At 53.6% G+C, this 24588-nt stretch overlaps 6 protein-coding genes across 6 annotated transcripts; 5 read left to right on the top strand and 1 right to left on the bottom strand.

Annotated features, from left to right (window-relative positions):
* Positions 1 to 874: 874 nt before the first annotated feature.
* Positions 875 to 2781, top strand: BZA05DRAFT_427407 (subunit 17 of mediator complex-domain-containing protein; the record flags this gene model as incomplete). The annotated part of the gene is made up of 2 exons (XM_051486055.1): positions 875 to 1897; positions 1960 to 2781. 2 exons carry the CDS (start codon positions 875 to 877, stop codon positions 2779 to 2781), a joined length of 1845 nt encoding a protein of 614 aa, XP_051335585.1.
* A 195-nt stretch (positions 2782 to 2976) lies between these two features.
* Positions 2977 to 4297, top strand: BZA05DRAFT_410821 (C-terminal of NADH-ubiquinone oxidoreductase 21 kDa subunit-domain-containing protein). The gene is made up of 5 exons (XM_051484941.1): positions 2977 to 3093; positions 3168 to 3184; positions 3336 to 3541; positions 3598 to 3800; positions 3871 to 4297. Exons 1-5 carry the CDS (start codon positions 3043 to 3045, stop codon positions 3952 to 3954), a joined length of 561 nt encoding a protein of 186 aa, XP_051335584.1. The 5' UTR covers positions 2977 to 3042; the 3' UTR covers positions 3955 to 4297.
* A 3714-nt stretch (positions 4298 to 8011) lies between these two features.
* BZA05DRAFT_183077 (uncharacterized protein) lies at positions 8012 to 9726 on the top strand. The gene is made up of 4 exons (XM_051479329.1): positions 8012 to 8541; positions 8618 to 8700; positions 8760 to 8955; positions 9022 to 9726. Exons 1-4 carry the CDS (start codon positions 8326 to 8328, stop codon positions 9664 to 9666), a joined length of 1140 nt encoding a protein of 379 aa, XP_051335583.1. The 5' UTR covers positions 8012 to 8325; the 3' UTR covers positions 9667 to 9726.
* Positions 9727 to 9786: 60 nt separating this feature from the next.
* On the bottom strand, positions 9787 to 14429 carry BZA05DRAFT_431878 (NUC185 domain-containing protein; the record flags this gene model as incomplete). The annotated part of the gene is made up of 12 exons (XM_051486203.1): positions 14090 to 14429; positions 13204 to 14016; positions 12830 to 13150; positions 12700 to 12795; positions 12093 to 12477; positions 11864 to 12040; positions 11434 to 11808; positions 11274 to 11382; positions 10870 to 11219; positions 10642 to 10821; positions 10093 to 10587; positions 9787 to 9858 (listed from the first exon to the last, which is right to left on the bottom strand). The coding sequence occupies exons 1-12, from the start codon at positions 14296 to 14298 to the stop codon at positions 9787 to 9789; spliced, it is 3582 nt and encodes a 1193-aa protein (XP_051335582.1). The 5' UTR covers positions 14299 to 14429.
* Positions 14430 to 14631: 202 nt separating this feature from the next.
* Positions 14632 to 16008, top strand: BZA05DRAFT_410816 (replication fork protection component Swi3-domain-containing protein). The gene is made up of 3 exons (XM_051484940.1): positions 14632 to 14992; positions 15067 to 15145; positions 15206 to 16008. The coding sequence occupies exons 1-3, from the start codon at positions 14775 to 14777 to the stop codon at positions 15926 to 15928; spliced, it is 1020 nt and encodes a 339-aa protein (XP_051335581.1). The 5' UTR covers positions 14632 to 14774; the 3' UTR covers positions 15929 to 16008.
* Positions 16009 to 17190: 1182 nt separating this feature from the next.
* On the top strand, positions 17191 to 21223 carry BZA05DRAFT_183016 (armadillo-type protein). Its single transcript, XM_051479328.1, has 7 exons — positions 17191 to 17407; positions 17478 to 17556; positions 17627 to 18090; positions 18156 to 18340; positions 18396 to 20350; positions 20407 to 20601; positions 20662 to 21223. The coding sequence occupies exons 1-7, from the start codon at positions 17318 to 17320 to the stop codon at positions 20829 to 20831; spliced, it is 3138 nt and encodes a 1045-aa protein (XP_051335580.1). The 5' UTR covers positions 17191 to 17317; the 3' UTR covers positions 20832 to 21223.
* Positions 21224 to 24588: the final 3365 nt, after the last annotated feature.

The following is a 24588-nucleotide window of genomic DNA, read 5'->3' as shown; positions in this document are numbered from 1 at the left end:
GCCGGGAACGGTGACGGTACGGCGGATGCGGGTGGTGCGCCTCCTGGCCGAGTATGGGACGTAGTGTGGGTGTTGGTGGCCCGAACTAACGAAGGTAACGGTGGTGTACTCCCGCGGAGCTGGCTTCGAAATTCCGCAACCCATGGTGACGAGGGATTGAGTGTGCGGTGGAGGAGGTCGATTGGTGTTGGTGGAAATAGCTGGGCTGGCCAGGAAGGGGGGAGTGTGAGAGGTGGGTGAGCGGAGGATTGGAGAGTGGGTGGGGGAGGGGAGTGAGTAGGAGAGGAGAGTGAGTGGGTGGATGGTTGGCCGAGTGAATGACGAGGGAAGAAGGGTCTAGTCTTTGCAGCTGCACCTCCAGCCGTTGCCCTAAACATTGGCCGTTACTGTTGAAGCCTACTACATGCAAAGAAACGAATCTGTACAAAGTATGCACCTTTGCCAATGCGTACTTCCGCTGATGTCATCCTCAGTCCCTATTCACACATGGGAGTTTGTAAAAACAACCTTCTCAGACTGCCTAATGCAGTGTGAATAGCGGAGAGAGAGGGAACATCAATGTATTGTTCCATGCGGCCTTTACTTGACTATGGCGGCCAGTGTGAATATCGGATTACTCGGCAATCACACTTGTGACAATTGACGTCGAGTGAGACGGGAAAGAGAAGCACGATGAGCTTACGTAAGACCAGTTAAGGTTTAGTGCACATGGCAAGATGCGCTAATCTCTGTGAGTGGTAGCCGCATATTAGAGCATCGCGTCCGCCTGTCCTTGAGAATGCACCCCAACAACACGACGGCACCGGAAGCACGACAACCATCGACTCGCACGCCACCCCGGCCCTCGAAATTCCGCTTTCGCATCGCAACAACGATGGACGCCACCGACCTCTCGCTCTCGCTCTCGCTCTGCAACTGGCCCGAACAAGGCCCCGAGGAGACCGCCGTCTCCACGCTCATCTCGAGAATCCAACAGCAGCGCGGCCACTTCAAGGACCTCAACGAAGCTCTGCTCGAGTCGGAGATCGCCGACCAACTCCAGAATGGCGACCAGATGGACATAGACGATGGCAGCGACGGCGACGACGCGGCCGAGAAGCCGGCCACCCCTGCCGGCGAGGATGCGATCGAGGCACTGCAGAAGACCCGTGCCGAAATGCTCGAGGCGCTCGGACATGCGCACAACGAGGCGCTGCTGGCTCTCGATTACATCTCCCTCGTGACGTCGCTCAATGCGCCCGAAGCCGGACTGAGCACCATGTCGCCGGCACTCAAGGCGGCGGTACCGCCTGGGTGTCTTGGTTTCGATCGGATATCGAGGAAGATCGATAAGAAAGCCCAGGAGGAAGACATGAAAGTGGCGAAGAAGTGGAAGGTGGATGGACTCAATTCCGCTGCGGATGCACTGCTGGGAGCTTCGAAGAAGTTGGGCGCCGAGGTCCAGAAGGAGACGGTGTATTGGCAGGGCGCGCTGGCGATTCGCAACGATGGCTGGTTGATCACGCGCATGCCGAGAGAGCGGAATGTGCTGGCGGTGCGATACGGCTTCGCCGAGGCGGCGAAAGAGTACAAGGACAAAGGTATCGGCGCACTGCGGAGGAATGACGACGGGAGTGTGCGGATGGATGACATCGACACGGGCTCGAGAGGGCGGGTGATGCTACGGGTGCAGGTGGTCAGGAATGGCGAAGTGATCGGAGTGAGCACGCAGCGCGCGGGGAAGAATGACGGTAGTGTAAAGGACATGATTCGGCGTGCGAGAAATTTCATCTATGAGGATGAATTGTTCTTCGAGATCATGAAGGAGGCGCGAAACTTTGCTGGACACATGATGCGCACGAGTGAAGAATCCGCAATGATTGAACTCGGCAGTGGTAAGATGATCGTGCTGGATATGGTATGCACTCCTTCGTGCGTCCGCGCTGCCTTGCTCTCTGGCTGACGCTCGTATGCTCCCAGGCGCCCCTCGATGATGACACCACTCCCGATCCACCCCTTTCAAATTCTGCCAACTCCCTCGCCCAATCCATTGCCCTCGCCTTGCGAATCCTACTTTCCTACAACCACCGCCTGTCCCTCAAAGCACGCTCGAAACCGCCACCACCCCTCTCCAACCGCAAGCCCTCGCGCGCACCTCTACAACTCCTACGCCCGGTAACAACACACCTCTACCACCGCCAGCACCAGCAACATCTCATCCGGACACTGTCAAAACTCCGTTCGTTCGCGCGGACCGCGGGCCTCGCGCCGGCTTCCTACACCATGTCCCCACTATCCAATACCCTTGACAGCGAGCTCAAGGGCGTCGATTCGGTCGTCGAGACGTTCCTGCACTTGCTCGCATCCGAAGCCACGGTCAACCTCCCCGGCGGGTGGGTTCTGAGCATCACCATGCGCACAAGACTGCAGCATCCCGTATGGGGAACTCAATATGTGATCACCACCAGCCACGACGGCGTTGCGGCACGATTGATGGGCGAGAACCGGTTCTCGACAGCAGAGGAAATGGCGAGTTACCTTTACTGGTGCTTGGAGCGGAGTGTGGTGAACTGGGTACGACTTCTTTCTGAGGGTCAAGACAAGGATAAGAGGTGGGAACAGGTGGCTCAGGGAAACGAAATGGTTTGCGCGAAGAGAGGTAGCAGGGTCCGGGTAGAGGTGGATTCGGTAGGGCTGGCCGTGACGTGCGGGAGCACCGGCGGGAGGGATGAGAAGGCGGTTTGGGATGGGAGTGATACCGGGCGGACGCTGGCGGAGTTACTGGCCCATATAGTGGCCTGATGTTTTTTGAAATGATACAAACTGCCTGCATCGTGTAGAATCGTAACACTCGAAATCCTTTTTCGCGGTGACTTTCAGTTCTCGAGTGACAATCCATGCAACATCCTAGTGCCGGGTACAACGCCCCACTCGCGCAGCTACCATCATGATCGCCAAAAGCGGGCATTGAACCTCCACCACCACCACCGCCGCCGACGTCGCACGCACCACACCGCACCACCACTATCCACCCCGCCGTTCACACATCGCCCGCCCGCAACAATGGCAGAACGCGACATCATCCCGCCCAAGCACATCGAGACCGAGTTCCCGGTACCTTCTCCCCTCACCCACTGGCTCGGCTCCCCACACCCGGCAATGAGGAAGCTAATAAACCGGGAGTCTAGGTCATCGATACGGACCCGTAAGCCCACCTCGTCTAGTCCACCTACTACACGCGGCGCTCCTTCCCCCCTCCCCCCTCCTCCTCCCCTCCGCTCGGGCTGGCTGTGGGGGGGAAGCGGAGCCCGCCCACCACCCTCCTTCCGGCGCACAAAGCTGACATCCCCGCCCAGCCACTTCACGCGTGTACTCCGGTACATGCGTCCGGCCGACTACGGCGTAGCCGCTGTGACCGCGGCCGCCGGCCCCGCCGGCTTCATGCTGATGGAGCGCATGTCGCCGTCGCAGGCGTCGCAGGCCGCCTTGCGCTCCAGCATGCGGCTCATGGGCGCCATCGGACTCACCGCTGGTTTCCTGCGGGCCTACAACAAGTCATCTCGTACGTCCACCCCCCCGCACCCCTTCACATGATAAGTGGGCTGACGAAAGCCAAAGTCCGCTTCTGGGGCTGGGAAGAGAACGCGCGCGAGGTCGAGATGGACATGCGCGAGATGGTCGACAAGGTCAAGAATAAGGAGCCGCTCTATGGCGTCTCAAGCCTCAGCCCGTATATGCAGGGTGTGGCTGCCAGAAACTCGAGATACTCCCAGATCTTCTTCCATGTTATCCCCTGGTTCAACTTTGTCAATCATAACCAGGTGAGTTTGTCCTTTGGTGGGGTGGGGTGGGGTGAAGGGGTAGATGGCTAATGCGTGTGCGGCGGAATAGCACGGTGTCGACACGCTCAAGTACTTCCGCGCGGCTGAGGAGGAGCTGGAGGCCGAGGCGAGGACACGGGAGGGGAGGTTGTAGGTGTTTCGTCGATGCGCAGCTCACTCTACTAGTATAGTACCGGACGAGACGGAAATGGAGAGGAAAAGGATGGATATTGCATTGTTTTTCGTAGACGACAGCTTCATGGCCGATTGCGAAATAAGTATCCCCGGGAAAGAGGTGATACGGTGCTCGGGCTTCGGTAGTCATCGTGTTGATATATCTGTCGTCACTCGTTCCGTGGTGTATTCTGTAGTGTCAGACTGAAGTTTTGGAATTTTACATTGCAAATGTAAGCACATCTGAGAGAAAGGCGTATTCTGGTACCCATACACGACGGCAGGCTGAACGAAACTTGGGGTACCTAATTGCCAAACTACTCGGGACAAAAAGGAATATCTCTCGCAGCGCTGAAAGATCTGGGTGGAGGCCCGGCTATGATCTAACAGTTCGCCGTAAGCAAAAGTAATGAGTTTACTGGTATATACATCTTCTCCGCCGCCCCGCCTACATACCCGCAGCCTCTGCACACACACAGGCCGCATGAGCTCTCTTGCTTGGCCTCGGAGGCCAGGCTCACTCTCTTCTTGTATGTAGTATGTACCACTTCATCCAAGGAGACCTTCCCGCCTACGTCCGTCCGCCCGTCCGTCCTCAAGAATTCGGGCACCGCTCATCTGCGAACAGCTGCGAACGCCTTCCGGCACTGGGAACAACTTTCGAAGAGGCGTTCCGGCCACTCTACTTGGCCCGGTGGAACCACCAGGCTGGCATCGATCATCCTCCTCCTGCTGCTGCAGGATCCTGCTTGATCCTGCTTGATCTATCTATCTAGGTACTTCAATCGTGGATGTCCGTACCGCTCGGAGTCTCAAAAGTGTTGAGAATATGAGTGTAATGTTTCAGTTGCTTGATTCATTCGCAGAACACAGCGGATGACCAGCTAGACATACCAGACAGAAGCAGAAGCAGAAGCAAGTATGAGAATAAACAAGATTCTCGAGGCGCACTCGAGGCGCATATGACCAATGTGACATATTTGCAATATCTTGGACGAGTGGTGACGGTGGCTTTTAAACGAGAACGAGAATCGCAATAAAAAGATGCAGATAGAGAGCCGAGTGATATTTACACACTCGCACTCACATGTGACATAAGTACCTAATATATGTAGGTATCCGGCAAGATCACGCAGCTTTTAACCCAAGACAAGACTCGAGTATTGTAGACAGAGCTGGACTACTATAAGGTTGTTGACGACATGATTGCGCGTATGATACCTCAGGGTGAGAAATAGGTACTGCTAGGTAGTAGAACACGTGGAGAATCGACCGGCAGGGAGGTTTTAGTATTCACAACTTATTTGTACATCAGTACCCTAGAGTTGGAACCTGGAAGTTAAAACTTGCACAGCGTACCTACCAATACTTGCTTGCGGGCGCGCCGCCGCAGACGTTCGTGCCTGTTTGTAGTCTGCGGGCCACTTATTCGGGCGCCGGGGGAACCTCGGAGCGGCGACGATCCCCGTGAGAACCATGGCAGGTTCCGTCTCGGCGTCGGCGGGCGCTAAGTTCTGTACTCGGGAGTCGGGAGTCGGCTACCCGGGCTCAACTTTCAAGGTGAGTGCCATGGCCCATGGCCCATGGCCCACGGGCCCCTCTAGAGTACTCCTGGTACTACATATAGCGAACCCCTGCTGTGTACTCGTGGTGCCTGTGCACCTTGCGCTTATAATTTGTAATGGTGGTGAAGCACGACTTATCAGCTGTTCCTGGGACTCTACATACTCTATGTACAATACTTTTCTCCTTGGCTGGTCTGTTCGCCTGTTCACCGGAACGCCTGAACGCCTGTGGTCTGTGGTCTGTAGGTACCGGTACATAAAAGAATTGAAGTATCAAATCCATAGTTGACGATGGTAGAGTACCTAGTTAGTACTCTACTCATAAGTCGTCAGAACCTTTTTCTACATACCTAGCCTCCTCTCCCGAGTCCACGCGGTGGATATAGAGTTATCATCTATATAGGGCATCAGATCCTCTCCTCCCCGGCACCCGCCAAATCCTGGACAAGGTCTCTGCGCTTGCTTGGTCCGGCGTTTTCCACTCGGAATTTGGAGGAGTGAGTCCGGGGAAGCCAGTTACTTCCCCCGGTAACTGTTCGGTATCGGACATCCTATGAAATGTGTCTCAGGTTTCGTGACCTCGTCCGCCACCTTCTCCGTTGAGCCGGTGCGGCGTTGACTCTTTGAAGGGCTAACTACCTATTTACTTCGACCAACCTCGTTTTTTTTTTTTTTGGGAAGTGACTCGTTATTTGAGTAAGGTAAACCCATTATGTATGTAGATATTGTCTGGGCTGACGATCGATCGCGCGGAACCGCAAGCAAGCAAGCAAGCAAGCAAGCAAGCAAGCAAGTAAGCAAGCAAGCGACTGGGACATGCCGGCACTTTGGGGCAGACTCGGGAGGATGCGCGGTAGATAGCTACAAGGTAGGTATAACTCTAGATAGGCTCTATGAGTGGTCTGAGCGACAAGACTCGGAGAGGGGCCAGACTGGGTTTGGTGGGTACATACCAGGACATACCTATGCCGCGAGGGATGGATGGATGGAGGGATGGATGGATACGGACTGAGTAGTGGTGACGATGTGGAGTTGGGCTTAGTTGCTGGCCTGGCGAGCTGCGGTAGTTGCTAGTAGAGTGCTCTAGCTAATCCAGGACCAGTGCGGCTGGCTCGCGGCTTTCGCGCTTTGGGACATCGACGTCAAGCTTCGTGGCTTATGGGGGGCGGGAAGGGGAAGGGGAAGGGGAAGGGGAAGGGGAGGGGGAGGGGGACCGGGGGATTCGGCGGCGTGGAGGATACACCAGTTGCGCAGTTATGATAGATAGTATTGATACAAGCATTCTCATTGCATTTTCTCGTCGGCCAGTCGGCCGTAGAGTAAAGTTCTGATCGAGTGGTGCGCTCAGCTCGGAACCCCTCCTATGTAGAGTACCTGTCTTGGGTAGCTGATGCCAATGCTACTCTACATAAAATAAAGTCGTATATATGTAGACTGCAGCAAATCCATCATCCCAGACCGCAGAAGAGAGTCAATTCGGATCTGGTAGATCTCGTATGTACCATCACATACATACATCCTACCGGTACATCATGCCACGGAGTTTCGTTTGACTAGCGCGAGGAGGAACTGGAGATCTGCAAGCGGTCTCGCCCTTATACCATGTAGAATAGACTTACCCACATACCGTACGTAGGAGCACCGTCGCGGAAGCGCGATCATACATACATACATACGAATACGTGCGAGAAGTGGAGACCATCATGCAAGACACCTGTGCTGTGCAGTGATGCCAAGTCCTCGAATACGGGTTCATGGATCCAAAGAGCAAAGTGCTCCAGGAGTTTGCCTTGGAGGGTTCAACCTCGGGTATGGAACTACGGTACTCCCAGATTCTTGCCTCAATTGCCCAAAATCTGGGCATCTATATGGACGAGTATGGGACTGTACAATACATACCTGCTCAATTGATCCTGTGCGGCGAAGGCCGAGTGGAAGTACCGTATTTCTACTCCGCGCTGCCTTGGCGTTCGTCCGGCGTCTCGTCGGCTAGAGGATGTAGGTGCCAATAAAGGAGCGCTTTGACGGCGCGGCGGAAACAAGGGTCGGCATGGGATGCGCAGGCTCCAGTCCAGTCGGGATGGAGTCCGTAGGCTGTTCCCGCCCGCTTCTCGACCACAACAAGTCCATTGCTTGCTGGCATGGCATTCCTCACGCAAGGTACAGTGCAGCTGTATACGGGCTTGGACCCGCGTTTCTCACCAAGTGGTTGATCCGCATGCACGACAGCAGTGTATACGTGCTCTGCTCTGCTGCTGTGCTATGCTACATTATACATACGCTGCGTTCACCGATCCACTTTCCCGCCTCCTGCATCGGATCAAGCGAGGCATCACTCTATTTGCCTAGGTAGAGTACACTACATATGATGGATACTATTAATTGTCATGATGGATGTAGCATTGTATGGTCGACCAGGAACACCTGCAGGCCGCTGCACCGCATGTTCCTGTGGCTAGCCGTCCTGCTGATCGCGGATCGATTGGAGCCATTGTGGAGTAAATACCCCTTCCGGCAAAGGCGAATACAAATTACGCCGTGGAACTTGACTGCATCTCGATATGTACCTAGGGCGTTTGAAGGTTTGGACGCCTCGAACGAATTGTCCAGATCCAGTCCAGCCCAGCCCACTCGACCCGTGTATGCTAGAGGTTCAAGCAGCCCAGACATGGGAGAGTGCATAGCAAGAGTAACTGGGCATATATAAAGCCCAGCGTCCCGCCCTCTGCCCTCTGCCTTCCACTCCACCAGCGCATCCCACTCTACCCCGCCAACAGCCAGCAAAGATGTTTTCCCTCCCAGTGCTGCTCTCGCTCCTTGCCGCCTTCGCCGCGCCGATTCTTGCTGCCCCGGCGCATGAAGAACCCGAGACACAGTTCTCGCCCGCTTACAGGTACGACAAGCACGAGACCAACTACAGGAAGCTGCCGAAGCGGAGCCAGCTCCCCCGTGTGCCCGGGCACCTCGAGGGAAGTGCGTGGCTTTGGGGTGACGATGATGGGGTGAGTTTTGTCCTGGAGGAGAGACGGAAGAGGGATACTCTACAAGGTGCAGGGCTGATTAAAGGTGGAATGATAGCTCGGACGTCTCAACTTCCTCACGCCGCAGAGGGTGTACCAGAGCATGAAGGAAGTCAAGACTGGCGACATGGTCCCGCTGAAGTGAGTTTATACACATGCCTTCCTGCTACTACTCTGAGTTGTGCTGACAGAGAAAAAAGCCTGCCGGTCAAGCTCGTCAACCCGCCGCTGTTCAACCGCCCGGCGTTCAACCACACGTTCATGAAGTTTGGCGACGGAACCGCTGCCGTGCTGGACGAGCAGTACCAGATGAACACACAGACGTCGACGCAATGGGATGGATTCCACCATTTTGCGCATCTGGAATCGGGTATCTTCTACAACGGCTGCACCGAGGTATGATACGATACATTCTCCCCCTCCCTCATGCGGACCAAGTTCCCGCACTAACAGCACCCCCAGGACGACATCCCCGGCGCGAACCTGACCAACAACCACAAGTGCGGCATCCAAGAGTGGGCAGCGCACGGTATCGCCGGGCGCGGCGTGCTCCTCGACTTCGCGAGCTGGGCGGAGCTGCAGGGGCTCTCCGCACCCGCCTTCGCAGCCACGAACATCACGTTCCCGCAGCTGCAAGCGGTAGCCAAGCACCAAGGGTTGGACCTGCGCAACGCCGCCGACGGCGGCGACATCCGTATCGGCGACATCCTGCTTGTGCGCAGCGGGTTCACGAAAGCGTACGTTGCGCTAACCCCCTCGGAGCGCAAGACGCTCGCTGAGCTCCCGTACGCGGCGGGCCCCGACGGCCTGCACCGCTTCATTGGCGTCGCGCAGAGCGCGGAGATGGTGGACTGGCTGCACGACTCGTATTTTTCCGCGGTGGCGGGCGACCAGCCGGCGTTCGAGAGCTGGCCCGCACAGGGCCCCCTGTCGCTCCATGAGCAGGTGCTCAGCCTCTGGGGAACCGGCCTCGGTGAGTTCTTTGACCTCGAGAAGCTCGCCGAGATGTGCAAGAAGCGCAGGAAGTGGACGTTCTTTGTCACCTCCGCCCCGTTCAATGTCGACCGTGGCATTGCTACTTGGGCTAATGCTATTGCTATCTTGTGATCGGAGGAGGATGTGGTGGCTGCTGTTTCATGAGAGGGCGATTTGGAGGGGTTTTATATGCGGTTTAACAGGGAACTTTTACGATGTGATTGAATAAAAAAAAAACTTGAACAAACACACTCATTGGCTGTCCATGATGTTTTGCGTGTTGTGAGACTTGAACTGGCCGGAAGGGATCACAATGTGATCCGTCTTCAAAGAGTCATTCGAGTTTCGCACAGCGCCTAGTAAAAAGAAGGAGTCGACTGTATTCAGCTTTGCATACAGCTTCACACCCTCAAAAATGTTGAAATATCTACCGTCAGTGCTCCCCTCCCATACTCGTACCATCCGTACGCCCGCGGAAGCTCCTCCAGTGATTCTCAACTCCTTCACTGTCGAACGGTTAGCAAGGATCGGAGACACGGACCAGGCCAATCGACATACCAAGTACAAACTGGCGCAATGGCAGACATCCCTCTTGATGAGCTCCTGACATATCTGCATTTTCTCAAAGAGGCTCGGATCACCAATGATCCTGGCGGCGCTCTTGACCTCTCTGCAAGTCTCATCAAGCCTCGTGATGACACGCACGATCGTTCCCTCGAGGACATCGGTCAGATCCGTGATCTGGCTGAATGACATGCCCTTGGCCCACTCGTAGACTACCTCCATGAGCCCGAAGCGCGGGCGGCTCTCGAAGTCGTCGTTTTCCTTCGATAGGATCACTTGGTGGTCCGTCTGCACCGCGTTGATCCGCTGCGCTACCGCCAGGATCGTCGCTTTGCCCTTTTCGAGCCGCTGCGTGATGTTAGGCACCACGTCGGTTTTTTCTTGGAACACGAAGCATGAGAGCAGCGCCACGATCTCCTCGGGCTCGTATTCGGCGAGCACGTTTTCGAGGATTAGCTCCGTGAGGACTAGTTCGTTGGCGGAGTTGACCTGGGTTTGTTAGCATGCATGCTGACAGTATCACCCGAGGGGGGGGATAGCTACCTCGCAAGCGACTCGGCCCTTTAGCTGCACGCTGTCGTTCTCGTCTATAAACTTCAGTTCCTTGAGGACGGTGACTCTCTGCTCGTAGTCGGGCAACAGCTGCAGATTCTGGTCCGAAATGAGTTGCTTCAGCTGCGCAATGTTCTCGTGCAGGATATACTCTTCATGGCGCATAGCAAACTATAATAAGTCAGGTTAGACATCAAGTAATAAAAGGGAGGGCATTACGTGGCGAGCAAAGTTAGGACAATCGATGCAAGTGCTATCCTCCGCCTTCCGAATCTGCTGCTTCCTGGCTTCGTATATCTCAAGGAATGGGAGATCCTTAATCTTGGTCCAATCAAGTTCTTTCCATTCTGGCCTGCTCCAGTCCTCTGTAAGGGCGGAGAGCTCTTCCTTTGCCGTCTGCAGGATCAAGGCTTCTCCTCTGATGGCTGCCACGACGTCAAATTTCACTTGAGTCTTGGTGACGCACTCAATGGCCGTGACGGGAACCAATGTGCCTCTGATTTGCCAGTCCTTGGTGACCAATGCGGGGATCTTGAGTGATTCGTGCAGCACGAATGGGATCAGGTCGGCTGTAGAATTGAGATTAGCCATTTCCCCCCGCCCAGTGAAATCGCGTCACATACCAGGTTGCTTCTGATCACTCGCAGGCTTCAGCATCAAAACCCGCAGTAAAGGCTGTGGCCCGGTGTGAATGCCTTCGGCAGTGAGTACTCCCACCGTTCTAGTACCAGCCTATTTAAACCATTTAGCAACCGTTCGAACCAAGGGATAGAATATTCCTACATCTTCCTGGAGCACCACCAATCGTCCAGCGGTGAATAGCTTCTGCCGACGAGCCAGACCATATCCCTTGATAGTCATCTCCGCGTTATACTGACTAACCAGCATCGCCGCGCCATGGCAAGCATTCAAGTCGACATCGCAGATATCACATTCCTCGCGCTTCAGCTTCTTCAGATCGGCTTCAGATATCTGCACCTTGCGTTCGTGTTCCGGCAGGAGCATCTGCGTGGTGTTTTCGCTGAAACTTCTCTTGATCATCTCCTCGATCTTGAGCGCCTCCACACGGAGAAGGTTCAAAATCATGGTGTAGGTGAGGCGGAACTGACTCTGCAATTTCGTGGGGTCACCGAGGATCATCTGCTTCAAACTGGGGTACTGCAAAGAGTTAGTCAGACTAGCCCAAAATCTGAAGGGCGGGATTGAGGCATACTGGAGGTGGCTCATCATCTCGGGATACGATGATAACTGTTCCGGCTGTGTCGATACCTCTTCGACCAGCACGACCAGCCATCTGAATATATTCTCCAGGCAAAAGATCACGGAACGATCTGCCATCATGCTTCCTGGTTCCCGAGAAAACAACTGTCCTAGTTGGCAAGTTTAGGCCCTGTGGAAGTTAGGGTCGTTATAGTGGAGTAACGGAATATGGGCCACTTTACCATAGCAAATGTTTCCGTTGCAAACAAAACTTTCACCAAAGTCTTCGCAAATAGGATCTCCACGACCTCCTTTACGATAGGCAGCAGTCCTCCGTGATGGACGGCTAATCCTCTGCTCAGAAGCTCCCGCATACGTCGGATCTGCGGCAACTGCCTATCCTCCGGTTTCAGACGGGCGATGCTCTTCTCGATGATCATGTGAATGGCGCTCTTCTCTGTCTGGTTGCAGTAGTCGATATTGCTAAGAGCGTCGGCATTCTCCTCACATCGCTTCTTTGAAAACACAAAAATGACACCTGGTAGCAGATTCTCCTTCTTGAGGTGCTGGACAAGATGCACCCATATGTTCTTGTCTTGTGCTGCGGACCGCATTGCGCCTGGTGCGCTTCGGGGCACCGACACTTGTTTCTGACCACCACGCTGTGATCCACCACGCTGGCCACCACCGCGCTGGTTAGGCCCGCCCCGTTGATTGGGTCCTCCACGCTGATTGGGTCCACCACGCTGAGCCCCGCCACCACGCTGATTGCCTCCGGCAGGCGGCGCCCGAGTATCCTTCTTCGGCTTCAAGGTATCGGCTGCATCCTTCCAGCCTTGCTGTAGAAACTGTTTCTCGGCGTTGACAATCTTGAACATCTGTTTTCCAGCCCAGAGATAATGCTCAAGGGGAACCGGTCTCTTTGGTGTAGCGATGACATATATCCTTTTTTTTCGTCCTTCCGACCCAGTTGGCGAACTCCTTAGTATTCGGCACCGTCGCGGAAAGCAAGATTAGGTTGACGTGCTCCGGAAGCATAATGATGACCTCCTCCCAAACCACTCCTCTCTCCAGATCGTTGACGTAATGGACTTCGTCGAAGATCACGAACTCCACGTCGCGGATGAGGTCAGCTCCCTTGTATAGCATACTCCGGAGAATTTCTGTGGTCATGATCAGGCAACTGGCCTCCGGGTTAATTTGCACATCTCCAGTAAGGATTCCCACGTCGTCAAAGACGCCCCGAAAGTCTCGGAACTTCTGATTACTCAATGCCTTGATAGGTGATGTGTAAATAGCTCTGACCCCAAAGTCAGAAATGGCAATACAAAGACAGGAGAAGTGTGGTAATACTTAGTCATATGTTTGGCCGCTAATGCGATAGCATACTCGGCCACGACAGTTTTACCGGCAGATGTGTGGGCAGCCACAAAAACCGAATCTCCCTGCTCCAGGTGGTACACAGCTTCCTTCTGGAAGGTATCCAATTCGAACGGCCATTCCTTAGCCATATTGGGTACCAATTCGCGAAAGTTTGTGAGCTCTTGGTTGATATCCACCATATGTGCCCATTCCTTGTTTCTAGTCTTCACTACTGCTGGGTAGAGGTCGCCGCGGGGTGCCAACATCGGGAATTCCACAGGCAGCAGATCATCGATGGAATCGAGCTCCGCCAATGGTTTCTCTTCCGACTTCTCCACTTGATTCGTAGTTCCCTTCTTGGCCCTCTTGGGTTGTACATCTCCGAAGTTGAATTTCTCGCTATCAACGTCCTCTTCCACTTCGTCCACGTTTTCGACCTCGAACTTCAAGCCACGACTCATTCCCGGCGCGACCCTTAGGAGCCCATCGCGGCCAATCCTCTCCTCCATCGCCGCCTCATGTCGTTCCAGCTCCTCGGCCCTCTCGTTCGCACTCCCCGCCTCCACGCCGCCAGGACTGAACGGGAAGAATCCCGCCTTGCCGCGCACAAAGTCGGCCTTCGTCGCCGGCTTCCGCAGTAGCGACGTCGAGTTCTTTGCCGTGATGGAATGCGCGGGCACCGTTACCTCCTTGTAGCCCGTGACCTTCCCCTCGAGACCCTCACGGGTGAAGCGTATGACGGTGCGGGACATGGTCGGGGCAAGGCCCATGAGCGGCATGTAATCCTGGGATTCGTCCCATCGACTGCGTAGAATTGAACTACATCAGCTCCCCGCTCCCCAGCTATATACCAACAACCCACGGGTGGAACACCTACTGCTGTAGTTTATTCAGCCATTCGGTAGAGAAGGTATGCGACGGCGCTAGGAACTCCGCTTCCAGCTGTGATCTCTGGTCGGCGTCCGTGGGCTTCACTCGCTTCCGCGGCCGACGCTCTTCGAGTAGACTGTCGATCCAGCTGTCTGACTCGGTCGTGAGAAGGCTGACTTGCGCGATGGCCGATGCGAGGTCTGCGGCGTTCGTCATCGTGCTGCGTGCTGCGTGGTGGAGATTATGTAGGTAATGAATGCTGTTGGTGGGGTTGGAGGTGAAGCGATAGTGGGCTATGAGCGCATTACTCTAACTAGGGTCCTGGGTGCGAGCCACGCCTAACTACCTAGCTAAGCCACAGTTGAGCCACTTGCGAAACCCCGGAGACCTGTGAGTTCACAATCTCGATTCGAAACTTCGGAGCAATAGCTTAACGGCGTTATTGGAACCTCTCTACCGTGAGATCTCGGAATCGCTTGAAGGCTGCAGAGATCGAGAAGTTGGATGAGCTATGTAATAAAATATTTCAGTCCTGGTTATTACGCCGGGATATCGAACCACACCCCGTGAACCGGCAATTTCCACCTTATTCTTCGCGTCGCGTCCGCGTCCACGTCCCCTCCCACCACTTTACCTCACTACTCTACACGCTTTCCAGCCTGCCTTGCCTTTCTACCTGCAACAAACGCACCATGACCACCACGGCCCCCGCACAAGACGACTTCAGCGGCGATGAATACAACGACCTCTTCGCGTACGACATTGGCGAGCTCGACATCGAGATCCCCGAGGCACCTAAGAAGACCGCCGCCGCTCCACAACCGAAGAAGCGGAAGGAGGATGAATTGGGCCTCGACGATGAGGTCTTGATCAAGAAGAAGCGGGTTACGGTTAAGCTGGATGAGCAGAGGTGGGTTGCGATTTGATTTGATTTGGGTTGCGAGAAGGGACAAGTGAAGTATTGCTGATGCTGATGCTGCGAAGGTTGATGTCCATCAATGGGTTACCACGGCTGAGAAAGGAGGCGCCAACGAAGTTGAAGTTTAAAGGGAAGGGGTATGAGGTATGTCTCTCTCCTCCCCTGGCTACAAAGTAGGATGCTGACAACACCGGGGATATCTAGTACAAAGACGCGTCACGACTCCTGGCGTTCTACCAGCTGTGGGCGGACGACTTATTCAAGAAGGCGAAATTCCGCGACACCCTGAAGATCATCGAGAAGCTCGGGCACACGCGCACGATAAGATCGGCTCGGGAGGACTGGATCCACGAAGCACAGGGCGGGAAGAGAGATGAGGCCGAGATGCAGGAATTACACGTGAAGGGCAAGGAGAAGGAGAAAGAGTCTGCTGCTGGCGATGGTGCAGAGAAGCGAGGCGAAGATGGCAACGACGACGATCTGTATTCGTTGCCGACTAGACCCTCGGCTCCGAAACCGGCGACGGCACTGCCAGTTCCGAGTGATCCAAATGCACTGTTCCTGGGCGGTGTGCCATTGGAGGATAGTGATGATGAGATGGATGGATTTGATGATGCGGACTTCGAGGCCCTTCTGGAAGCGGAGAGGGCAAAGGATAAGGCGAAGGGGTCGGGGTCGGCATCAGCATCAGCACCAACATCAGCACTACCAATAGTACCGCCAACAGTGCCGTCAACAGTACCGTCAGCGCCAACCCGTGAGATAGACGAATTTGAGGATGACCTGGAAGCAATGGAAGCGATGGAAGCAATGGGAGAGATCGTTGGGCGCAGTGTGTCTGCGGCTGGGAAAGCTGCTCCGGTACCAGTAAGGGACGAGTTTGAAGACGAGCTAGAGGCCATGGAGGCCATGGGAGCGTTCGATTGAGATGCCAGCTAGATAGATGGAATGCGCAACTGTTGCCCAACAGAACCAATCCGCTTTGTCGTTGCTTCTTTATGTGTTACAGGTTAAGATCTCACGTGAAAGGCACGAAACGTCACTGGCGAAGATGTTCACTAGGATCTGGAGTGGTGGCTAACTCTTTCACGGCAGAGTCACGTGGTAACAAGTTAGCTGGGAGCGGCTGGTCTGTGCACGATAAGGATGTGATGATTGGATGCTCGTGTGATTAGCCTACCCGGTTTGAGGAGATGGCCGATTGTTAGAGCCAGAGGGCTGAAGCCAAGCGGATGGGACTTCCATCGGCGCGGATTGGAGCCAGAGACCTCATCACGGCCGTATGAGAGGGCTCCGTGACGACTGTCAATATTGTTGCAGATCAACCACAAAGTCGGCTACACACACCCATCCTGTCATTGGCATGCGATGCAGGGTCATACCGGCACGTTTTTGGGGGTTGGGCGGTGGGTGTTGGGGAGGGTGTTGGGGAGGGTGTTGGGGAGGAAACCACCGCTGCCCTGATCTTGATCGCATGGCTGGGTGAGGTCCGCCCGTCTGTTCCATTGACTGTCTTGCTGTTCAGGCCGAGACGCAAAGGACACCTCTTTCTGGGCCACCTCCTTCAAAAGAAGAGTCCTCGAACTTCACGATACGAAGGGAATCAGAGTACCAAACTTCTTTGTCGCGGGCTCCATAAAAGTTACATAGACTACATATCTCGAGTAGCCCGAGTATGCATGTGGCGGTGGGATCGAATGGAATCCATGTCCAGACTGGCGCCGTCCAACCCTAACCAATAAAAATAAAAAAAAAGATTTTTTTGTGTTGCGAACGCGGTGGCCCGTCTCGAGTGGGAAATCCTCTGCCCCTCTTCGACAGAAGTCCCAACTGCAACTGCAACACCGCACCCCACAGAACTCCAACCACCCAACTGAAGGTCTCGCCCTCGTTGTCGAACGTCCACCAGAAAGGGAATCCAGTCTCCTCCTCCTCCTGCTTCGTATACGACTTCTCCTCTCACTACTACTGCTCCGCTCTTCACTCTCCCCGCTTTCTCTCCTTGCAACCAAAACCAGTCGCCGCCGCCGACGCCGCAGCAACCCGACCAGGAAAACTGTAAAGAAAGGGAAAAAGAGCCGCCTCTCGTCCCACTCTTACCTCGCCGCCCCCCAACCCGCACCGCCGCAGAGTCCGCTGTCCTATAGAGCCCCAGCCGCACTCGCCATCTCCTGCACTGCACTACCGAGCACAACGAGGCCATTTCTCACCCCCGCCCCCCGCCCCACACCCCACTAACCCCCGTCCTGGTCCGGCTCGCGACCGTGCATACGATACCCTTTCCCCGCCAGTGATCGCACACCCGATCGGACAACAATGGATACCGCTGCGCTTCGTGAATGCATCGGCTCTACACTGAGCGCCAATGCCGACATTCGGAGACAGGCTGAACTGCAGCTGAAGGCGGTGAGTTAAAGTTTTGACTTGCGTGGGCTCGCGGCGGAATTCTGCAGTGGCTGATCACATGGGAGTGCAGGCGGAGGTGCAAAAAGGTTTTGTCGCAGCTTTAACGGACATCGTCTCGAACGACCCAGATGCGAACTTCCGGCACTCAGGTACCTACCCGCTTTACCAATCCCTCAGCACACTCAGGACGCAAACAGAAACGCTGATGCCAGTGTCTAGCCGTTATTTACCTCAAGAACAAGGTCACCCGGTCTTGGGAATTCAACGAGGAATGGCCTAAGATTCCCGCCATCCCCGAAGATGAGAAGGCCATACTCCGCGAGCGTCTCATCCCTACCCTCGCGTCGGCACCGCCCAACATCCGGCAACAGCTGATGCCACTGATTGGCAAGGTCTTGCACTATGATTTCCCCGAGCGGTGGCCGAGTTACATGGATATCACCCTGCAGCTTCTGAACTCTGGCGACATCCAGTCGGTCTTTGCGGGTGTGCAGTGCTTGCTGTCTCTGACGCGGGTCTACCGCTTCAAGCGGGACACCACTAAGCAGGACGAGATGGAGCGCGTTGCGCAGGCGACCTTTCCCATAATCTTGGCTATCGGCAACAGACTGGTTGACGAAACCAGCACGGATGCGGGTGATATGTTGAAGATGATCATTAAAACCTACAAACATGCAACTTATGTAAGTTAGCGGCGCACCCAGATTCTCGCACACGTGGCGGTCCCGTCTGACTGACAACCTTACAGTTTGAATTGGCACCGCATCTACAGGATCAGTCGTCAATCGTTCCTTGGGCGACCCTGTTCATCAAGGTCGTCCAGAAGGAGCCCCCGGCGGAGTCTATGGTCGAGGATTTGGACGAGCGGGAAATTCACCCCTGGTGGAAGGCAAAGAAGTGGGCCTTCGCGAATCTTAACAGGATATTCGTTCGGTATGGTGCGCAATTTCGGACAGTGGATTGCAACAGTAACTAATTTTGACTGCAGTTACGGAAACCCCCAAGGAGTCACTAGCAACGACTCCTACGAGGAGTTTGCCAAGCACTTCATCGACAACTTTGCGCCCGAAATCTTGAAGGCGTACCTTCAGCAGATCGAATTATGGGTGTCGAAGCAAAGGTGGTTGAGCAAAATCTGCCTGTCCAACATCCTCGCCTTCTTGGATGAATGCATTAAGCCCTCCGCCACATGGAAGCACCTTGGCCCCCACGTTGAGAACCTGATTGCGCACGTTCTCTTCCCGCTGCTGTGTCAGACCGACGAGGACCTCGAGATGTTCCATGAGGAGCCCGCCGAATACCTCCACCGCAAGATTAACTTCTATGAGGAGGTTTCGGCACCTGATGTGGCCGCTACAAATTTCCTGATGACCTTGACCAAGAGCCGGAAGAAGCAGACATTCACCGTCCTCAATTTCATCAATGGCGTGGTCAACCGCTACGAGACGGCTGCGGATGCGGACAAGAACCACAGGGAGAAGGAGGGTGCTTTGAGGATGATTGGTACTCTGTCCAGCATCATCCTTGGCAAGAAGAGCCCGATCGCCGATCAGGTTGAGTATTTCTTTGTGCGTCATGTGTTCCCCGAGTTCCGGAGTACCCAGGGCTACCTGAGGGCCCGAGCTTGCGATGTCCTTGAGAAGTTCGCCGATCTCGACTTCAAGGATGAGAATAATGTGGTTCTCATCTACCAGAACATTCTCCAGTGCTTGAATGATCCGGAACTTCCCGTTCGGGTCGAGGCGGCTTTGGCTCTTCAGCCTTTGATTCGCCACGACTACATCCGGACGTCGATGCAGCAGAACATTGCCGACATCATGCAGCAGCTTCTCAAGCTTGCGAATGAGGTCGATGTCGACGCTCTGGCGACCGTCATGGAGGAGTTCGTCGAAGTCTTCGCAGCCGAGCTTACGCCGTTCGCCGTGCAGCTTACGGAGCAGCTTCGGGACACCTACTTGCGCATCATCGGCGATGTTATCGAGAAGGGACAGGGCAGCACTGACGAAGATACGGAGACTTACCTCGACGACAAGAGCATCACGGCCCTCGGTGTGTTGCAGACCATTGGTACTCTGATCCTTACCCTAGAGAGTACTCCGAATGTGCTGCTCCACCTCGAACAAATCTTGATTCCTGTCATCACCATCACTCTTGAGCACAAGTTGGCGGATCTATACAACGAAGTGTTTGAGATTATCGACAGCTGCACATTCTCCGCCAAGGCTATCTCGCCGACCATGTGGCAGATTTTCAAGCTCATCCACCGGTCGTTCAAGGACCGATCGGAGATCTTTATCGAGGAGATGCTTCCTGCCCTGGACAACTACGTTTCGTACGGTCACGAGATGCTGAAGCAGCAACCAGAGTATATGGAGGCCATCTTCGACATCATTCAGACCATCTTTACGAACGAGCGTCTGGGTGCTATGGACCGCATCTGCGGTTGCAAGCTTGCCGAAGCTGTCCTTCTCAACATGCGCGGACATGCCGACAAGTACTTGAACCACTTTATCGAGATTTCCATGCAGTGTTTGTTGGCGGAATGCGAGGTCAAATCGTACCGTGTCCATCTTATGGAGATGGTTATCAACTGCATCTACTATAACCCTGCCGCGACACTCCAGGTTCTGGAAAGGCACGGCTGGACCAACAAGTTCTTCAGTCTATGGTTCTCCAACATCGAGAACTTCAACCGTGTACACGACAAGAAGCTCTCGATTGTTGCCATCGTGGCTTTGATTCAGCTGCCCCCGGACCAGGTGCCCCCAAGCATCCAGCCTGGATGGCCAAAGCTCATGTCGGGCATCGTCAGCTTGTTCCAGACTCTGCCATTGGCGATGAGGCACCGCGAGGATATCTCGAAGGATAGTTTGAACTTTGACGACTCGTACGAGAGTGACAGCGAGAACGAGTGGGATGGCGATGCCGGCTGGGATGGCGAAGGTAACACCCCGTATCCATGTGACCACCTGTAGGATGAGAAATGCTGACACGAAAAGAAGGGCTTGACGAGGCGGATGTTCCCGACGAGAGCGCGGCGTACATGGAGTTCTTGAACACCGAGGCGCAGGCCCGGGCCGCCATCGACTTCACTTACGATGAGGACGACGATGAGGCGTTGGAGGAGGAGACGCTGCTCGAGACCCCATTGGATCATATCGAACCATATCAGCTGTTCCGAGGAGCGCTGCTCGGTATGTAACCCGTAAGGGACAGTTCGAGAACAGATCAGATGCTAACGGTGGGAAATGTAGGAATACAACAAGTTCAGCCACAAGTATACGAGGCCCTCACCAAGGAGCTGACAGCTGACGAGAAATCGGTTATCACGAGCGTGTTCCACGAGGCGGAGCAGAAGAAGTTGGAGCAGGAGGCACAGATGGCTGCTGCCGCCGCTACCGTGGTACTGAGTAATGGGGCTTAAGTAACCGGTGGGGTGGTGGAGGTGGAGGGCACCGACCGACATACAGCTTGTGTGGGGGGGACCATGTGAGGTGAAAATAAAGGGCATTCTGGTGGAATGGAAACGATGGATGGATGGGTGGGATTTGTTTTTTTTTCTTCTTTCAGTTGTGCGATTCGTGTCAATTTCTAACTTAGTTTGGGTGTTGTGTTATGTTACTCTTCTCCTTTTCTTTATTTCACATTTTTCTTTCTTCCCTTTTCCTAAATGGTGGTGGTGGTGGTGGGGGTCGGGTGGATGTAGGTTGTCATAGTTGTTGCTGCAGATGGTGCAGATGTAGTGGTATGTAGTGGTTTATCGCGGTTGGTGCGGTTGGTGCTGTGCGGTTAGAATATTATTGGGAGTCTTACATTCTTTCATATCTCATCCGGGAAACTGAATACGGTACATCAGCGAGCTTGGTGAGGGTGACCATTCAAACTGGGGACACCAAAGTTGGAGTGTCATCACGCCCTGTAGTTACCAACGTCAGTAACAACCCAAGGGCGAGTAAACACCACCAGACGTGTGATGTCACATGACATGCCAGCACCTCGAGTGACACTATGTGAACCCTCCCGCATCCCCTATGCGGTGGGGAGGAAAGCTCCACCAGACCTGAAGGAGGAGGACGATGAGGAGGAGGCAAGCACCGCACCGGTGGTAGAGCAAGAGTACCCAGCAGGGGGGTACTGTGTCTGTGTCTGCGGCCGGTGCGAGGGAGTAGGAAATGAGGATATGTGGTGATATTTTCTAGGTGCGATTTCTTGTGTTATCTGTTTGGTAGGTAGGTAGCGGCGCCACATCGTGCTGGCTGGTGATCGGGTCCAAACCTTCGGCCGGCTAGAGTGGGCGGGAAAGGAGTGCGACGGTTCGACATAGTACAGATAGGCTGCATGCGAAATAAAACAGGAAGATCTAAGATCTCTCCCCTTGTGCGCATCGGCAGCACCCATCCGCAGCATCAAAACAAGCCCTATCTGCACAGATCGTAGAGATCAGTGCTGCCATCGATGATCTCTGGGAAGGGATGAGATGCAACCAACAGGGAGGGCTTGCGTACATCTCTTGCTCGACCCATCGGCGGACAGGAAGAGCCTGAACAGAGCTGAACAGGTTGATGGTCCTCGATCGAGAGGGGCTCACGCAGCTGGGGGGTCGAGGGGAGGTGGTTCTGGAAGTGCTCGCCCAGTGAGGGAGATGCATGCGGGTGGTTCCAAGGCATACCTGGCCTTTGGGCCGATGCGTACATACAAGCTGGTGTTTGCACAGATCGGAGGGCTGGCTGCTACACACAAGCAGCCTTGGGAAGAGGGAATGGATGGATGAGGCATGTATGCACGTTGAGCGGGACCAGGAATATGCTGGGCAGGGCAGAACCGATGGGTGCCGATGGGGCGAGGCTCGTGCATATTGGACGATCGGGGAAGAGGTGCGTTGCATGTTGCTATCATCTTTGTTTCTGTGTTGTGGTCCATGTCCTGTCTTCCTGCTTCTTCTCTCCCCCCTTCATCCACTATATAATCTTCGTTCCCCCCCACCTTTTTCCTTCCCTTCTCTCTCCTGTCATCGAGGACACTAGAAATATCATCATTTGTCATAGAAATCATCACTTTAATATGCTCCCCTGCTTCTTCTCTTTTCTATTATCACCTCTACTTCCATCTCCAATTCTATTTTGATTGCTCCCTCTTCCTCTGCTCCTCCCGGGCTTCATTCTCGTCCACTCTTTCTCTTTATCCATCTTCATCCATCTCACTTCACCTTCATCATCACTAATCCATCTATCTTCATCCCCTCATCTCTTACTTCTGCTCGGCCTTATGTCATGCAATCCGCTCCTCCTCCTCCAACCGCCCAATCATTCTCTTGCATGATTATGCTCACCATCTTCGCATACCCTTAACTAACATGCCAATAATGACCACTGCCATGATGCCGTTGCCGCTTTGATTAACTTCATTTTTCTCCTGGTTCAACACTGACAACTTAACGGACAGGTTCCCGCCACGACTCGCTCTCTCTCAGCCGTCGTGGTACATACAGTCGCCCTCCATAGTGTGGCCTTCGATGGCCGTCATTACTATCGTCTCGAGACATGACCTAAGATTCTCTCATCGCTCACATCCCCTCGATGGACGCCCTCTCGTCCTTCAACTCAACGCTAGCTACATGACAACAACCGACGATAGTAGCAACCAACAGCAGCAACAGGCAGCGGCAGAAAGAAAAAAAAAGTATCACGAGACAACGATTTGCATATATACCTGGAGCATGGTCCTCTCGGGACGATATTTAAGGTGGTACCTATTGCTTCCACCGATCTACCTTCTTATAAATTTCGTCGACTATTGCCGAGGTATTATCGTAAGCACCATGTAAGTATGAAAAGCTCCTCCCATATAAATGAGTAATGCTGACGTCCAACAGATTTTTGCCTTACTCTCTGGGAGCAGCGCGGTACCCTAAGGATCGTGCTCAAAGCATCGATGCTGTGTTTACAGGATAGCTCATCCAATCGAGCCGAGAAAAAAATAATTTTAATACAGAAAAATAAATCGACTAAAAACAAAAAAAAGGGAAAAGAACCCGAAAAGGGAGAAAACAAAAGCCGGAAAGGAAACCGAAAAGAAAGAAAAAAAGGAAAATTAAAACTGAAAAAAAAAAGGAAAATGAAAACGAAAACAAAAAGGAAAATGAAAACGAAAAAAAAATTGAAAAGAAAATGGAAAAGAAAATGGAAATGGGGAAGGAAAAGGAAAAGGGCGGGGAAATGGAAATGGAAATGGAAATGGAAATGGAAATGGAAATGGAAATGGAAATGGAAATGGAAATGGAAATGGAAATGGAAATGGAAATGGAAATGGAAATGGAAATGGAAATGGAAATGGAAATGGAAATGGAAATGGAAATGGAAATGGGAAAGGAAAAGGAAATGCGAAAGGAAAAGGAAAAGGGTGGGGAAATGAAAATGGAAATGGAAACGGAAAGGAAACGGAAAAGGAAAAGGTTGGGGGAATGGAATATATGCATGGAAGGGTAAGTACAAACCTTTGTTGGTCGTTTCGATGCACTGCTAATCTGTCCTAGATTTTCTTATGGAAAAGGAAAAGGGTGGGGGAATGGAAACTTCCCCGTGGGATGTACGATATATGCATGGAAGGGTAAGTACAAACCTTTGTTGGTCATTTCGATGCACTGCTAATCTGTTCTAGATATTATTATGGAAAAGCTGCCAGGTCGCGTCACGTTTTATCGACTATCTACGGTTCCAGCGGATTTTGATGGGACATTGGTGTTCTTTCCGTCTGGTTCCCAGTCACAGGCGCCGAATTCTACCGGCGGATCTGTTAGGTGTTTCTCGTCTATCCGCCCGATTCACCACTTTAGAAAAACGTTGTCGTTTTGGAGGAGGCCTCTTGCTATCAAGTGCTTGCTTGCCGTAAACGGGGATGATCCCAAGTTATGAGAAATGTAAGTTCCACCCCTTCTTCGCCTTTTATGTTTCATCTAGCAGTGGTCTGGCGTGTCCGGCAATAAAGAAGGTATGTTGTCTTGTTTTCTTTCTGTTTGATTTGAAGGAGAGGGGGAGAGTGGGTAGGTGATTCGGATAGGTGGCTTCGTACGGTGGTGAAGCTCTTTGGAAGTTGTGGAGGTAATTTTGGGAATTTGTCTTTTCGGGAATATATGAATACTGTTTTATTTTTTATAATCCGCCGCTTCAATGTGATTTCAAACT

This window comes from Tricharina praecox (genome assembly GCF_024521635.1).
Source record: "Tricharina praecox strain CBS 144465 chromosome Unknown BZA05scaffold_33, whole genome shotgun sequence".
NCBI lineage: Eukaryota > Fungi > Ascomycota > Pezizomycetes > Pezizales > Pyronemataceae > Tricharina > Tricharina praecox.
This window is presented reverse-complemented; position numbering and strand designations above follow the sequence as displayed.

What these genes read in the sequence shown, in the direction of transcription:
- BZA05DRAFT_410821 (XM_051484941.1), top strand. Translation starts at nt 3,043, where the DNA reads ATGGCAGAACGCGACATCATCCCGCCCAAGCACATCGAGACCGAGTTC. An exon ending in GGCCTACAACAAGTCATCTC is followed by an intron (nt 3,542 to 3,597) that starts GTACGTCCACCC and finishes CGAAAGCCAAAG; the next exon opens with TCCGCTTCTGGGGCTGGGAA. An exon ending in ACTTTGTCAATCATAACCAG is followed by an intron (nt 3,801 to 3,870) that starts GTGAGTTTGTCC and finishes GCGGCGGAATAG; the next exon opens with CACGGTGTCGACACGCTCAA.
- BZA05DRAFT_183077 (XM_051479329.1), top strand. Translation starts at nt 8,326, where the DNA reads ATGTTTTCCCTCCCAGTGCTGCTCTCGCTCCTTGCCGCCTTCGCCGCG. An exon ending in GGCGACATGGTCCCGCTGAA is followed by an intron (nt 8,701 to 8,759) that starts GTGAGTTTATAC and finishes CAGAGAAAAAAG; the next exon opens with CCTGCCGGTCAAGCTCGTCA. An exon ending in TCTACAACGGCTGCACCGAG is followed by an intron (nt 8,956 to 9,021) that starts GTATGATACGAT and finishes CAGCACCCCCAG; the next exon opens with GACGACATCCCCGGCGCGAA.
- BZA05DRAFT_410816 (XM_051484940.1), top strand. Translation starts at nt 14,775, where the DNA reads ATGACCACCACGGCCCCCGCACAAGACGACTTCAGCGGCGATGAATAC. An exon ending in GTTAAGCTGGATGAGCAGAG is followed by an intron (nt 14,993 to 15,066) that starts GTGGGTTGCGAT and finishes GATGCTGCGAAG; the next exon opens with GTTGATGTCCATCAATGGGT. An exon ending in TTAAAGGGAAGGGGTATGAG is followed by an intron (nt 15,146 to 15,205) that starts GTATGTCTCTCT and finishes GGGGATATCTAG; the next exon opens with TACAAAGACGCGTCACGACT.
- BZA05DRAFT_183016 (XM_051479328.1), top strand. Translation starts at nt 17,318, where the DNA reads ATGGATACCGCTGCGCTTCGTGAATGCATCGGCTCTACACTGAGCGCC. An exon ending in TGCGAACTTCCGGCACTCAG is followed by an intron (nt 17,557 to 17,626) that starts GTACCTACCCGC and finishes GCCAGTGTCTAG; the next exon opens with CCGTTATTTACCTCAAGAAC. An exon ending in TGCCGGCTGGGATGGCGAAG is followed by an intron (nt 20,351 to 20,406) that starts GTAACACCCCGT and finishes TGACACGAAAAG; the next exon opens with AAGGGCTTGACGAGGCGGAT.